Source organism: Aphanomyces astaci (genome assembly GCF_000520075.1).
Source record: "Aphanomyces astaci strain APO3 unplaced genomic scaffold supercont1.12, whole genome shotgun sequence".
NCBI classification, from domain to species: domain Eukaryota; phylum Oomycota; class Saprolegniomycetes; order Saprolegniales; family Verrucalvaceae; genus Aphanomyces; species Aphanomyces astaci.
This window is the reverse complement of record NW_009798275.1, coordinates 1150277-1165329: the sequence shown is the minus strand read 5'-3', so window position 1 is coordinate 1165329 and position 15053 is coordinate 1150277. Positions and strand designations below refer to the sequence as shown.

The 15053-nt window shown below is 52.6% G+C and overlaps 3 protein-coding genes across 3 annotated transcripts; 2 read left to right on the top strand and 1 right to left on the bottom strand.

Annotated features, from left to right (window-relative positions):
* Window positions 1–2585: 2585 nt before the first annotated feature.
* Window positions 2586–7193, bottom strand: H257_06448 (hypothetical protein). The gene is made up of 7 exons (XM_009831659.1): window positions 6110–7193; window positions 5732–6048; window positions 5013–5305; window positions 4712–4951; window positions 3451–4381; window positions 3128–3375; window positions 2586–3055 (listed from the first exon to the last, which is right to left on the bottom strand). Exons 1-7 carry the CDS (start codon window positions 7145–7147, stop codon window positions 2700–2702), a joined length of 3423 nt encoding a protein of 1140 aa, XP_009829961.1. The 5' UTR covers window positions 7148–7193; the 3' UTR covers window positions 2586–2699.
* A 170-nt stretch (window positions 7194–7363) lies between these two features.
* On the top strand, window positions 7364–12318 carry H257_06447 (hypothetical protein; the record flags this gene model as incomplete). Its single annotated transcript, XM_009831658.1, has 1 exon — window positions 7364–12318. The coding sequence occupies exon 1, from the start codon at window positions 7423–7425 to the stop codon at window positions 12316–12318; it is 4896 nt and encodes a 1631-aa protein (XP_009829960.1). The 5' UTR covers window positions 7364–7422.
* A 274-nt stretch (window positions 12319–12592) lies between these two features.
* H257_06446 (hypothetical protein) lies at window positions 12593–14343 on the top strand. The gene is made up of 2 exons (XM_009831657.1): window positions 12593–12941; window positions 12994–14343. Exons 1-2 carry the CDS (start codon window positions 12618–12620, stop codon window positions 14305–14307), a joined length of 1638 nt encoding a protein of 545 aa, XP_009829959.1. The 5' UTR covers window positions 12593–12617; the 3' UTR covers window positions 14308–14343.
* The last annotated feature ends 710 nt before the right edge of the window (window positions 14344–15053 follow it).

The following is a 15053-nucleotide window of genomic DNA, read 5'->3' as shown; positions in this document are numbered from 1 at the left end:
GCGAGAACCGAAAGTGATTTAAAATTAATTCACTTCCAGTTCTCCCTTCTGGTGCTCAATTCAGTACTGTTGTCTGCTCCTGCCTACTGGTACTGCCCTATTCACTGTAGACAGCCATGACTTACTGTGGGATTGGGCTAAATGGATCTTTATTTTTCAAATACTGGTCGGATTTAGCTCATTCTTTTCTTAATCGCTTCGTCTTGAATGAAAGATAATGAATCCCCAGTTTTGAAGGCTAAACGTGAATGGTGATAGACTTATGTGCCTTCGCAACATGGAGAATCCAAACATTTGCTTGGGTCGAATTGGCACGAATTGAAAATAAAACAGCTCGAATTTTTAAAAACTTGCAAAGAAAATGTTACGGTAGTACGCACTACTTGACTTTCAGAACTCCCGCTCATATTATTATAAATTTTGGCCTGAGTGCAGAACTATTTTTTATTTAAATTTCGCAGTTCTAAGTATATTAATTTGTTCAGAATGTATGACAGGAGCGAAATTTGAGACAACTATATCTATTTTAATATCCCGTTGTAATGATAATAAAACCCCTCACCCGATGAACTGATTCCTCCTCTATTCTTATATACCTTCAGATCTGAAAAGAAATACATGGTGAAAGTTATGGAGGAATTAACCAATGCTTCGAAGTACTATTACAGTACAGTACAGTAATAGGAGTATTAATACATTCGTTTTGCCCAAACGCACGGATCTTGACAAATGAACGTTTGGCGATCCTTTGTGACTTTGAACGAGTAAACTTTCAATAATCATGGAACACACTCTACACATTGCGTTCTATGTTTTGCGCTTAAAATTTATGGGGTTGAAGGGATTTTACCAAGCTTTCCTTTAGGTTGAATTTCGACGAAACCTACGAAACTCCGATGCCTGAGGTGCGATTTCGAATTAACCACTTGCGAAATATTCGGATCTGACGTGTAAAGACATCTTCGTCGAAAACTTGGAGTGATGTATGTGGTCAAAAAGTTCGGCGGCAATTCGTCAAAGTTAAAGTGGGTTTTTCGAGTTCAGGTTTAGAGTTTTGCTATTTATTAATACATTCGTTAACATTTGTTTACAGTTAGCTACAAGTACGTGTTACAAAATGCAATAGCATTAAATACTCGTTTTAACTTCATTCTTTTCAGTTTTTCAATCAAAAATACTCCTCTGTCCTATTCTTTTAAGGTTATGCAAGTATACTTAAAGCAAGTTAGCAAATCCAACAATTCTTGGACATTTGCTTTTGCCAAATCCAACAATTCTCTTGAACAGAGCAGTATCATCTATTATGAGTTTCTCCCACTGCAATTCTACGTTCACGATTTCCCGCCAGCCTCCAGAAATTTCAGGTGATTTGTCCAACTTACGGTGCCCATCATCTGAAGCCTGTAATTTTTGCAAAATGATTCGTATCATCCTATCCAAGTCATCAAGGACGGCCTCTCTCTCCGAGAGCTGTGGCATTTTCGACAAAGAAGCGATATATGCGGATACGGATAGCGAGCTCTGCTGAAAATTGTTGGCTGCACCACCACTCTAACAAATTATACTCAGCGATTCATCGTACTCCTGAATACAGCCAAGATCATGTTTCCTTTGTGTTTAGTCGTCATTTTGAAAGTAGCTTGGTATTTATATGGGATATTATAAGTTGCATATTGGTGGTGCATTGGGAACTTGGTGCCTCAGTGCATAATGTACTCTGATTGGGTATTGTCAAATCCGTTCCAATTTGGACTTCCGAGTAGAATGGAATGAATTTGACAAATGTATTTTGAGAATGTCTTAGGGTGTAAAAAGGGGCTATATCTTGGCTATTTCTCAGAATTCGGAAAAAATGAAAAAAAATCTCGACAGTGAATTCAATATTTTGCCAATATCGCGATTTTTGCAAAAAAAGGAAAAGAGGTTCAAGGGACTTCTTTGTATGAAAGTTGGCAATAACTGAGTATTCTATCGAAATCATACAGTTACAATCAAATTTTTCAAATCACTTTGAACCAAATTTTCAAAATATAGAGTGGGCGGAAATTTGAGCGTGATCCAGACCCACCCTTAGCCAATCACTTTGCACTTACGGGGTAATTGCAACCAATCATCGATTAGTATAGTTCGACCCAACACGTACCAGTGCAAATGTTCATCCTCAAATGTATATACCATACACTGAATAAGCTTAAAATCTTACTCAAAACATGCTCTAATCCGATGAGCACAATAATAATCAGAAGTAAGGTCAGCCACTTTAGTCGAGTTTGGCCTCAACATATTTTGTCTAGTTTTGCGAATTCCACCGTTAAGCTTCTATTAGTCGATTTGTCGTGCGCTAAACTATCGATTTATAGAGCTTTTTTACTTGTAAATTAGTCATTTGAATATTTCTATGGAGCGGTTTTGGACCTCACATTTTATAGGTTTTACAGAAATAAAAATACGCCAAATCGGCGTATTTTTACCTTAACTTGTCCTGGCTCTACATTTGTAATATTCGTGGAAAATTTTCAGGATAAATACATGTGGTGTCAGTTATTATATACCTGACTTTGGGAACTTGGAGAAATCACAAAACTTTGCAAGCTTTCTGATAGATTTATTTATCACTTGGCATCATCCAGACCAGCGCAAATACTTTAAAATATTGCTAAAACCTTATCGCGCCAACAATACTGCAAGCACTTGGTCCGTCAATTCCCCCGTCGACGCGCCAACGCCGCGGCCAGCTCCGAGGTGGCGTTGCTCTGCGGTAGAGCAAGTTGTTCGCCAAATTTCCGGACGTTGGCGCCGTTCGTGGCGAGGTTGCCCCCCGAACTCGATCGTTTCGCACGCTCCGACGCCTTGCGCGCCTTCTTTTCGGCCACTCGCCGGAGCCGCTCCTCCTCTCGCTCCTTTTCGCGCACTTCCCGCCGGGCGGTGCGGATGGCTTCGTCCGCCGCGCGCTGGGCGTCGCGCTGCTTCTTCCGCCTCCGCTCGCGCTTCTTGCGCGCCTCCAGGTACTGCGCGGGCACTTGGTCCGCCGCGGCCACGGTGATGACGATGTTGCCTATAGTTATAACAAAATATATTTGTCATAGTAGTTTGTTATAACAACAATTATAACAACGAAACCACGTACCCGGCCGGACCGTGATGGCTGTGGCGGCGCCGGTCTCAAACGTGAGCGTGTCCGACGGACTCGTGGAGAGGACGGACGCGGTGCGCAGTCGAATGGCCTTGTCAAATGTGATGGAGATGGTGCGCAGCGCATTCACAATCACGACGGCGATCTCCGTCTTCTTCTCGGACGCCAAGCACACGTCCTCGGCCATGTCTGTGGAAAAATACCCAACCACCGAGTCCACGACTCGGACCGGGGTGTAGCACCTACGCATGTACACATATATATATATATATATATATATGTATAGGTGCAGCATATGTGGTGGTGGTAGTTAGTACCCTCGGTCGGGCACCGGGTGCAGGTTGGACACGACGTCGGCGCAGTACAAGTTGCCCGTGACGCGGCAGTGGTGGCGCCTCGTAAAGAGCGAGAACTTCTTGTTGGTGGCCATACATGAAGCCGAGCTCTTGTTATCCTTCCAGTGGGAAACGTCTGGTGTGGGGAGGACGGGGGTCTGCGTGATCCGGAGCACCAAGAACGGATCTGCGAACGGGGACATGACGATGCCTTCGATGGCGGACAGCGGCAGACGGCGGCGTAAGCTCACGAGCGGCGGTACGACTGCCTTTGGGTCCACCGATGATGCTGGATCTTGGCCTTCCAAAATGTACATGGCAGAGGCAGTAACGACCAAGTAAAAGTTGGGCTGTCGGATGCCCAGCTTTGAGATCTTGTCAACGTTGTCGCAGAAGAGCAACTTGGAGGTGTCGTCGCCGTGGTACTGCAAAACCGCCAGAATCGCCGCCCGAACTTGACTGTCTCGGCAGTAATCTGTGTCGAATGGTCGGTATAAACTCACGCGTTGCCGGCCCTTGCCCTGCTTGGCGTACAGCTTGGAGATGTCGGCGCTCAGCTGCAGCAGGTGCCGCCGCCCGGCGTACTTGGTCCACGCCCGCTGAATGCGACTCACAAACACCCCAAACGTCCGCTCCCGGAGCTTCTCGAGCGCGAAGAACGCCTCGGGCGTCCGGATAAACAGCATCGTCTGGCCCCACTGGACTTCATCTTGAAGCGCGGGGATGTCCTTCTGAGCCGCCTTCACGATGTACTTGCATCCCGCCGCGTCCTTGCCGCTGAATTCCCGCGATGTTTCCTTGGCCAGCCACTTGAATCGATCTAAGAAACGGCCGTAGTCGCCGCGGTACGCGTACCCCGCCCGGCGAACTTTGACGTTTTCCAGCAGCCCCAAGTACTGGATTTGGTGCAGCACTATATATATATATATATATATATAAATCATATTGTCAACATATATCATATTGTCAAGTCGATATCGAAGTTGGAGTGTATAGGTGCTCAATTGAATGAGCAGAATAACCAAATCGGCAGACAATCGATTGACCAATCAAAACCTAGAACACGAATCAAGTAGCCAATCAAATCCGACCAATTCAACATAGAATTAGTGTGTGAATTAATAAATTAGGGTGACACTTACATCCAAACGTAGAATCGATCGATAGATTTGGCAAAGAATTCGCACAAAAGTTAGCCAAATATTGGGTAAAACGGCAATATCGCTAAGTAATAAATACCCACCTCGCTTGTCGTCAATGTTGTTGGGCTGCTTGCGATCATTAGATTTGATACAGCGCACGTAATGCGGCTGGCAGTCCATGAGCGCCGCCACAAGCGCCGCGCACTGCGTCCGGATCTTGGTGCCCGCGGTCAGCGCCAGCTTCTTCCGTCCCGGGTGACTCTCATCTCCTTCTTCATTGGTCTGATGAAACAGGTACTGGATCAGTTTATTGGAGCTTTGGTGCACCAACGCCATCACATCTATCACAACAATACCATGTTATATCTCCACCTTTTATCGTGTATATATATACGCAAGTACCGTTGGTGAGACTCTCCTTATTGGCTTCCCCAAACCCGAGCACACTGTACTGCACATTTCCCGCATAGTGCTTGATCTCAAACTGGCGTCCGCGCTTGGAAAAGTGCGCGTGGCCCTTGTGCACTCTAGCCATTTTCTCGAGAAAGGTCAGGTCCACGCCGTCGCCGTGCTGGCTGTGCATGGTTTTGATCGTGTCGTCCAGAATAAAAAAGATGCCGGGGGGGGGACCCTTGCCCTCGATCAAGTCGCACACGACCTTGTTGTTGAAGAACGGAATCGGCGTCCATGTAATTCTACCCCAAACAAATAATATAGGCTTCTGATTATATACAAGGATTATTGTTGTGTAGTACTTTAAATTGGACAAGAATATCGGCAAAAGGATTTAGCCCAATCAGATTGCGGGAAACCATATTACTTCAACGTTTCCTCCTTCGTGTGTGATTTCAATTAGTGTGATCATACCAATTGTTTTTAAATCAGTTGGGAATCTCAAAAAGAAAGGATTATTTTTTAAATAATTTTGATACTTATCAAAATTCTTACTAGTACTAGGTATATTTCATATATATAATATATATATATTATACAATTTAATTACTAGGAGGCCAATCCCCACCACATACAAAAGTCCGTACTAAGAATCAATCGAATTTGCGAATCCGTACAAAAAGGTCTTCAATTTTGGGTTAAAATATACAAGTCGTTTATCGACGTACCCTTCGCGAGCGTACTCGGCCTGCTCCGACTGCAACGTGAGCTCGATGAAGATTTGCTGCAGCTTTTCATTGACATAATTGATGCAAAACTGCTCAAACCCGTTCGAGTCGAAGATCTCAAACCCATAAATGTCGAGGATGCCAATACTCGCCAAGTCGGCCGCTTTGTGAAGGGTGTTGTCCACATCCAGTGCATTGTTGATGCGCTCGACTAGGAAATCAAACACGGATGCGTACAGAAACTTGGCGATCGCGTCGCGCTGACTCGTGGCCTGGTCGGGATTCTGGGGCACTTCGTAGCTCTCGACTTTCCCGCCCTAGCAGTTGGAATAGTATTCGTCATGACCAGATAAATATATATATATTATCATTCCCTACCGGGGCCATGGTATGCAGCCACTTGTAGCAGAACGCGCGACTGAGTTCGGGCGCCGTAAGTCCCAAGTGCCGGCACGCGAGGTCCAACGACGACTCTGTAGCTTCATTTAAAGCCACTCGACTTCCTTCGGCATTTTGCACTTGGACAGGTTCAAAGTTGACATTGCCGAGATGCAAAATCCCAGCCAGCATCTGCACGACCAACTCGATTTGCTTCTTCTTGATGCCTACATGCTGCATGGCGGCCATGGTCGCGTGGAACTCGTCGGCGTCGTTCAGGTCGTCCACGGTATAACACCCCGACGCTCGGAGGTACTGGAAGTCGCTAGCTTTGCTGGAAAGTCCAAACGAAGTGCGCGCGGCGTCCGGGAGCCCCGCGAGAAGCTGGTAAAAGATGTGAAAGTTGCGCTCGCCCTTCCCGGGCTTGACGATTCGGGATTTCTCCAGCAGGTAGTTGGTGACGTGGCCTCCTTGCGGCCGTCCTGCCGCGTCAAAAAGCAGCTCAAAGTACTTGCCGAACCGACTTGAGTTGTTGTTTCGGACGGTCTTGGCGTTCCCGAACGCTTCCAGCAATGGGTTGGACTCGAGAAACGTTCGCTTGACCTTGTCCACGCCCTCGCCGCTGCCCGAGATCCCCGCGATGTAGTTCTGGATCTGCTTGGAAGCTTCCGTCTTGCCGGCGCCACTCTCCCCGGATATGATCACGCACTGGTTCTCTTCGTCACGCACCATGGTCCGATACGTTTCCTCGGCGGTGGCAAACACATGGGGCACCACGTCGATGCGCTGCTTGTGCGCGTAGTACCGCATCATGTTCTCGTTGTATATGTCGAGCCATTTGTATGGATTCACGCACACCAACACGTGCCCGATGAACGTGTAGATTTGGTCGCCGCCGTGCCGCGCCTTGAGGTTTTCCAAGATGCCGTTCTCGCTCACGGACGGCAGAAGCACCATGTCGTCCACGCCGATAACCATGCGCTCCATGCCCAGCGTAGAAGCCCCTCGCTTCGGCAACTTCTTACTCGGCCGGCCCATCTCGGCCCCCTGGTACTGTAGATTTACAGAACGACGTGAACAGCCGCAGGTTATGCACTGATTGCGTTGCAACTCTCCGGATAACAAAACAACTATACGGATGATTGCCACCTACATTCCGTGATGTTACAACGAATCGATGTTATAACACGACTGATTTCTGTTAGATCTCTATACTTTTATATCAGTACCTTGCTTTTTACGAAAACCTCTATTATTTTATCACGCATATCTGCAAGTTGAATTGCAGCCGTGAGCAACGAGATAGCGCCAACATGGACTGCGGCATCTTCGGGCAATGCTTTCCCCGTCAGTCCACGCATTCACCGGCAGGCGGAGACTCCTTGGAGAGGCGCGTAGGGTTCCGGTTCGGCGGCTTTGATTCCCAAACCAAGATTCCTGACTTGACCATTTCGCTGCCACTGTCGGCGCCCATTGTCACCTACGGCATGACCTTCCGTCGAGCGCCATCTCATCTCCAGACGCGCTACTGGTGCCAAGTTGACAAAGTGGAAGTCGGGTCGGAGGCCGAGGCCGCGGGTGTCGCTTCTGGTGCTGTCTTGGTCGAGTTCGACCTCATGAATCTGAAGAACGTCTACTACGACGACGTACTGTCCAGGCTGAAGCAAGCGCAAAGCCATCCAAGTGGCGGAGTCTCGCTCATCTTCAGTCAACCTTCTTCATCCGAGGCAAGGAAACCGTCCGTGATCCCGTCCTCCAGTGGTCCTAAATGGCCGGTCAGCGCGACCACCCTCGACGAACCATTGGAAGGCCGCGCCCGCACCAACTCGACCATGACCCAGTTCTGGATGTCAGATCAACATGCCAAATGCTGCGTCGCATGCGATGCGCTCTTCACATTCTGCCGACGACGCCATCACTGTCGGTCCTGCGGCCAAATCTTCTGCTCGGCATGCTGCCACCGGCTGCCGCTATCGTTCAAGCCCCGCGACGCCTCCATGCACTGGCTTCGGAATCAACTGGTGTGTCGCAAATGCCATCGGCAGCTGAAAGAGGGCCTCTTACACCAACCAGCAGCTGCTCCGTCCACGACAATCTCCACGAGCTCCACGTATCGCCGGAACTACCCGATCCTCCGCTACCCCCAGCAGCCAGCCCCGCCACCCTCCACTCCGAAACTCGTCGCCGACGCGCCGACCGCCTCTCCTGCCCTGTCCTCTCTGTCGGAAACCGCCGAACCCAACCAGTTCCTCCAAGACATCAACCCCGCGCTGTACGCCATGTTCCCCAAAGCTGTCATGGTACCCCCGGTCCCCGTCAAGGCCCCATCATCCGCCTCCGTATTTCACCCGGTCTTTCCCCACTACTCCGCCAAAGCCGCGCTTCCCACTTTGCGTCGTTGTGGGAGCGATCCCGATCTGCTGCATCCCCCGTCCCACCGCCACCACGTGCGGTTCCGCGGGTTGTTTGCCGACGATGACAGCAGCGTCGACTTGGACATGGACACGTCCTCCCATCGCCCCCGAGGCACGCATCCGTCCGTGGGGAATTTTCCCCGACCCCACCACCCCCACCCCACCCGCATCCCCGTAGCGTCGTATCCTGCTTCCGACGCGATGACGCGCTTTGTCCGCGATGGCTCGTACCAGCTGTCCCAGTCCTGCACCAAGGCGTCCGAGGTGCCGGCGGTTCAAACGGCTGCCGCCGCGCACCGCACCCGCATGGCCGACCACGCGACGGCGTTCATCTTGGACCGGATCAGGTCGATGCTGGGGGCGACCCCCCTGCCGGGCCTCTCGGACCGGTGTGCGTTTGTCGACATTTTGCTGTCGCTGAGCACGCACGCCGCGTCCGCCGTGGAGGACGGCGTCGCGGGATGTCGGATCAAGTGTTTTCCGGGCGGGTCCCCGTCCGACAGCTTTGTCGTGCCGGGGGTCCTCCTCCGGAAGCGCATGGCGCGCAAGAGCATGCGGCCGAGCGTCGAGTTCCCGCGCGTGCTCGTGATTGCATCGGCCCTCGACTACCACAAGGACAAGGAGAGCTTCAGTCCACTGGAGCACGTGGCGGGCTTGGAAACCGAGTACATGCGCATCGCAGCGGAGAAAATCAAACGGCTGCGGCCGGACGTGGTGGTGTTCCAGAGGCATGTGCATCGGGTGGCCGAAGAGTGTCTGGCCGCGAGCGACGTGGTAGTCGTCAAGAACATCAAGGCGGAGGACCTGACGCGCATCGCCAGAGTCACGGGCGCCGCGGTCCTCACGGCGTTCGACCACGTCGACAAGATGACGAGCGAAGCCATCCTCGGCACATGTCGCCGCTTCCGGGTGTGGACCCCCGACCCCCCCGAGCCGTCGTCGCATGCTTCGACTCGGAAGAGCAGGAAGCAGTGCGTCGTGTTTGAAACAGATTCGCCCGCCCTCGGAGTTACGCTGGGGCTACGAGGGGCCGCGTCCAAGGTGGTGCTCATGGCGCTGCGGGAGATCGTGGTGCAAGCCGTCCATGTGGGCTACCACCTCCGTCTGCAGCGATCGCTCATGACCGCGTGGGGAATTATCCCACCGCTGCAGACGTCGCATAGCTTTTCACCAACGTTTGACTCGATGTACTTGACGCTGCGGGAAAATTCCCCCAGCCAACGGGCATTTCAATCCCTGCAACGCCTGAAATGTCCCAATTGCAAAGTCGCCGACGCCAAGTTGACCCGACGCCGGAGCTCTGGGAACGTCCGCCGCCACCTGCTGCAAAGTCCGTCCAGCGGAGGAGACCCGCCGTGCACGTGCCCTGCGAGTCTGACCAGTCGTCCAGTGCTGAGTGGCACTCAACTGGTCGTGTCGACCTGTTGGAGTCGGCTCGACACACTGGCGCCATCCGTGGCCGAATGGAACGTCCTGCAGTTTTATAACGCCAATGGCGACTGCAGCCTCGGCCAATTCCTAGCGAAGTACTGCTTCGACACGGCGGCGGCGGTGTTCCGAACGGCCTTTAAAACGCACCAGTTGAGTTTCACCCACGACGTGGGGCGCGTGCATATTCGGGTATTGGTGCAGCCAGCCCAGCGCAAACAGAAGAAGGCGGCGGCCGGCGATATGCTCGTGGACATGGTCAACTCTGCCAAGAACGCGGTTCAAAGCAGCAGCACGGGGGTGCCCATCACGTGGGTTGCCGGCCCCGAGCCGGACCAAGCCGCGCCCGTGTACGTCGACATGACGCCCGACATGCTCGCGTATTCATTTGGCAAGTTCCTCGAAGACCTCTTGTACATGCGGACGCTGCCGACGACGTCGTTGGCTGTGTCGACGGATGAGTACATCCGGTACTTTGCCCTCGCGGATGTGGTTGTGGCGGTGGCCGTCGAGCGCATCGAGCCGGTGGCGACGGTCACGTTGAGTCCGACGCTGTGGCACGAGTCGAGTCGCGGGTCTGTCGCCGTCGACGACGAGTTTGAGGATCTGGTGCAGCTGGCGGAACAAGTGCGCGAAATGACATTGCAGAAGATAGACGACGCGCTCGTGGATTTGAGCGTGATGCAGCAGACCAAGCAGCTGCACACCCGCGAACTGCCCAAATCGATGGACAAACTGGCCACGTTGCGCGGCAGCGTCCGGTTCTGGTGCCTCAGCTTGACTCAAAAGGTGCGCGAGAGTCCGCCCGTCGACGCATTTGCGCGGCATGCGCTCTTCCGAGAGATTTACCAGCACGCCGCCAGGATGTGCGTCGAGCTGAGGGACAGTACGAGCACCCAGTCGACGTTTCGACAGGGGAGCGAGGCGGACACGAACAACGCGCTGCCGACGTGGTGGTTCCAGCAGATGGCGGCGGCCGAAGAGCAGCAGCAGCACCCGGACCGATCCAAGCGGGCATCTGTCGACTCGACGGCGTCCGTGGCCGAGTTTGTCCACCGCGTCAACAAGGGCGAGTACGATTCCCCCGTTCTCGACGACAACCAAGGCGGGTTCAGCGCCGTAGTGTCGACAGGAATCACGTTCTTCGACTCCAGTGTCGACTACCCGATGCACGACGCCCTGTCTAGCCAGTCCAACAGCCTCTCGCACAGCGAGTCGTCGTGGAACCGGACGCTGGTCGTGGGCTCGGACGTGCCCAAGCTGGGCATGACCAAATCGTCGCACTTCCTGGAGCTGCCGCCGGCGCTGCTGCAGTGGCACCCGAGTCTGCCCCCGGGGGTGGACGGCGTTGTGGTGCTGGTCAACCCGAGCCAGCCCACGTCTGTGGTCGCGTACTCGCTGTGCTCAGTCGAGTACACGACCCAGCTCAAGGACTGGTTTGTCAGCCACGACGACCACCTGTCCAGGCCGCACCTCTTGACCATGCTCACGTCGGACCAGCGCAGTAATATTGAGCACCTGTTTGTCGATGACAGCGAGTTCCAGTCGGCCACCAAGTTTGGGTGCAAGAGCTTTTATGCGACACAGTTTCACGCGTTGAGGCAGATGATCGAGTACGACGAGCGGCGCTTCGTGGAGAGTCTGTGCACGTGCGAGACGTGGCAAGTGAGCGGCGGCAAGTCGGGCGCGGGATTTATGAAGACCAAGGACCAACGGTTCCTGGCCAAGGTCATCCCGTCCAACCAGATGCAAATGTTCCTCAACGTCGCGCCCAAGTACTTTGAGTACATGGGTAAATCCATCGACGAAGGGTCGCCCACCATGCTGAGCAAGATCGTCGGCGCCTACCGCATCTCTATCGGCGACGCCACCATGAACTTGCTCGTGATGGAGAACTTGGTCTACGGCAGACACGTGGATGTGCTGTTCGACCTCAAGGGCAAGATGGAGGGCCGGTCCGTGGCCGACGAGGGCGGCGGCGCGGTGCTGTGGGACCGCAACTTTGTCAAAATGTGCGGCGGCATCCCCATGCCCATGCACGAAGCGGCCATGGAAGTGCTCAAGACGGCCATGCTCAACGACTCGACGTTCCTCGCGTCCGTGGACGTCGTGGACTACTCCATGCTGCTCGGGTACGACCGCCAGAAGCAAGAGGTGGTTGTGTGCATCATCGACTACATCGTCAAGTACGACCTCTTGAAGCGCCTCGAGCACCACGGGAAGAGGTTGCTGCAGGACGAAGGCGAGATCACAGTGCTCAACCCCAAACAGTACACCAAACGCTTCCAAACCGCCATGACCAAGTACTTTACGCCGATTCCGTCGCGGTACTCACCCATCCTCCCTCGCCACGACAACGACATGTGATCAAATTACAGAGTGACTGTCACGAGGAGTGAATGTACGACGAATCCCATTTTACTTCTGTCGCAATAATAATAACAATAATAATATTATTAATATTATTGCTGTGCATGGCAGTATTATTTTTGTGATTTGTTGTTCACTGACGTCAAAAGGGGAGAAAACCAACGTTAAGACTTGTAGTCGAGTTGTAAACTTGACATTTGTATGGGATGAGTTTAACCCTTTCGTATCCGTACGCCGGCAGAGTTTACTGTGTTGGGATCCACCACAACGATTTCTTTCTCGTGAACGACTATCGGATGCAGGCCGCCGCCGACGCACCGTCGAAAGAAGACAACAATGGAGCGTCGCCAGCACGGACGGCACCTCCTGCTCCGCCGCTTCAACTCAAGTCCGACAGACCTGAGGATTTGGATGACGACTTGCCTGACATGCCGCAGATCTTCTCGACCCGCGCGCCTCGTGATGCCGCCGCCGGGTTCTCGTCGGGTCTAAAGAACATGGGAAAGGGCTTGGCGGCTGGGGTGGGGTCGTTTGTGGCGATGCCAATCATTGGTGCGAAGGAGCAAGGGATTTTCGGATTTGCAAAGGGTCTTGCTCTAGGCACAGCCTCTGCAGTTGTGGTGCGTTCATCAAATGCTGCCTCCATGTTCGTGCTGATATGCGTATGTGTAGATGGTCGGTGGTGGGGCGGTCACAGGTGTGACGCAAATTGCGCGCGGCATTGCGGCGACCCCTCGTGCTATCATCAGCAGCAACGAAAACAAGGTGTGGAATGGCGAGACTAATCAGTGGTACGTGTACAACCTCCAGGAAGAGGCGGCGGAAGTGGCCGCCGCGGATGCCGCCGCACCCGTCTTGGAAGACAAAGTCGTCAAGGAGACGGAGCTGTACGACGTACTGGGCGTGCCCACCAACGCCACGGACGTGGAGATCAAGAAGGCGTACCGTCGCCTGGCCATCAAGTTGCATCCCGACAAGAACCTGAACGACCCCGCCGCGTCCGCCAACTTCCAAAAAGTCGGCGCCGCGTACCAGATTCTGTCGGACCCGGCGTCCCGCACCAAGTACGACGAGCACGGCAGCGACGGCGTGGACCAGCAGCTGTTTATGGACAACAGCCAGATCTACGATATGATCTTTGGGTCGCAGGCGTTCGAAGCGTTCGTGGGGGAGCTGAATCTCATGACTTTGCAGCAAGAACTGAGCAAAATGAACCCCACGGAAGGGCCGAGCGACCCGTCGGACCTGTTTGGCGACTCAAATAAACTCAAGCAGAAGCGCCGCGAAGTGCGCTGCGCCGTCCATCTCGCGACCCTCCTCGACGACTTGTACGCGACGGATGTGTCTGACATGCACATCAACTTCCGCACGTCTGTCACGGCCACGGCGGCGGAGCTGGCGGCGACCGCGTTCGGCGGGACCCTGATCGGCGTCGTGGGGTACGTGTACGAGGAGCAAGCGCACAAGCACCTGGGGTTCCGCAAGAGCGTGGCGGCGGGCCTGGGGTTCCAGAACGTGACCAAGAGCGCACACGTGCTGTCAACCAAGTACAAGTTCCTGTCGTCGGCCGTGTCGGCGTACTCCAAGTACAGCAAAGCCGCCAAGAAAGTGGAGGAGTTTGAGAAGAAGAAGCAAAAAAACGCGGCCGACGCGACGCCCCAAGATGCCGGCAACGAAGACGAACTGGCGCGGCAGCTGCAGCACGAGACCCTCGGGGGTATCTTGGAGACAGCGTGGAACTTTACTGTCATGGACGTCGAAGCGACTCTTCGCAGCGTGTGCTTTAAGCTGTTCAAGGACGCGTCCGTGTCGGCGGCGCAGCGCATGAAGCGCGCGGAAGGCTTGGCGATCATCGGGGAGATCTTCCTCGCAAGCAGCCAGACGTCGGAAGCTGGGCTCAAGGAAGTGATGGAGAAGTTCAACATGGCCGACCAACACCCTGCCGACGACAGTGTCCCTGCTGGGACGCCTTCCCGTAGCCAATAACTTAACTATTGATTCTATCGCTGCACGATTTGTACATGCATCGTCCACGAGTACTACAGTACCGAGTATGTCCCACGACCTCATATGTTAACGTCAGCTCGTGATTCTGCCAGAGATGTGCGACACTGAGCCGACCTAAATTAAGTGGTCGATGCCCTAGAGTTTGATTTACTGTAACGTTAACGTAAATGTCCAATGTTAAGAACTCATTTTCCGAGGCGAGATATCGGATTATAATTCTACAATATGTTACATGAATCCAAAATCCAGGCCTATTATAGTTAATAATAACAGGAATCATATCACATTCATAACTATAGTTATGAATGTGATATGATTCCTGTTATAATTCATTACATCACTTTGTCCAGATACAGCTTGAAACAAGCGGTCGAATTGAAGGTGCACAATTTTAAGCTTAGCCTTTGTATACCCATTTGCATATTTTTTGGGCGGTTAGGTTAAAAACTGCCGTTGTAGGAATTGATGGCTAATTCGCGTGCCCCTTAAATTGGACTTTTACGTTAGGTACAGTAAAGCGCCACCATTGTGATGCGACCAATATACGTGTATACGGTATGTATTGCGACAGGTGATATTTCACAACCAGCCGATACTCGTTCTCAAAACTTTAATCTATTACGACATACAAATTTGAAGTATATTTAACATATTCACAAGTAAATATCAGTTATTATGGTGCACTTCATCTAAAAACTTCCAACTGGCCAAATTGAAGAGTAGAG

Bases quoted from the DNA above. Each gene is read 5' to 3' on its own strand.
- H257_06448 (XM_009831659.1), bottom strand. From the start codon at position 7,147: ATGGGCCGGCCGAGTAAGAAGTTGCCGAAGCGAGGGGCTTCTACGCTG. The intron at 4,952-5,012 runs GTACTTGCGTAT...TTGTTGTGATAG, and splicing joins TAAGGAGAGTCTCACCAACG to ATGTGATGGCGTTGGTGCAC. The intron at 4,382-4,711 runs GTGGGTATTTAT...ATATATATATAG, and splicing joins CAACATTGACGACAAGCGAG to TGCTGCACCAAATCCAGTAC.
- H257_06446 (XM_009831657.1), top strand. From the start codon at position 12,618: ATGCAGGCCGCCGCCGACGCACCGTCGAAAGAAGACAACAATGGAGCG. The intron at 12,942-12,993 runs GTGCGTTCATCA...GCGTATGTGTAG, and splicing joins GCACAGCCTCTGCAGTTGTG to ATGGTCGGTGGTGGGGCGGT.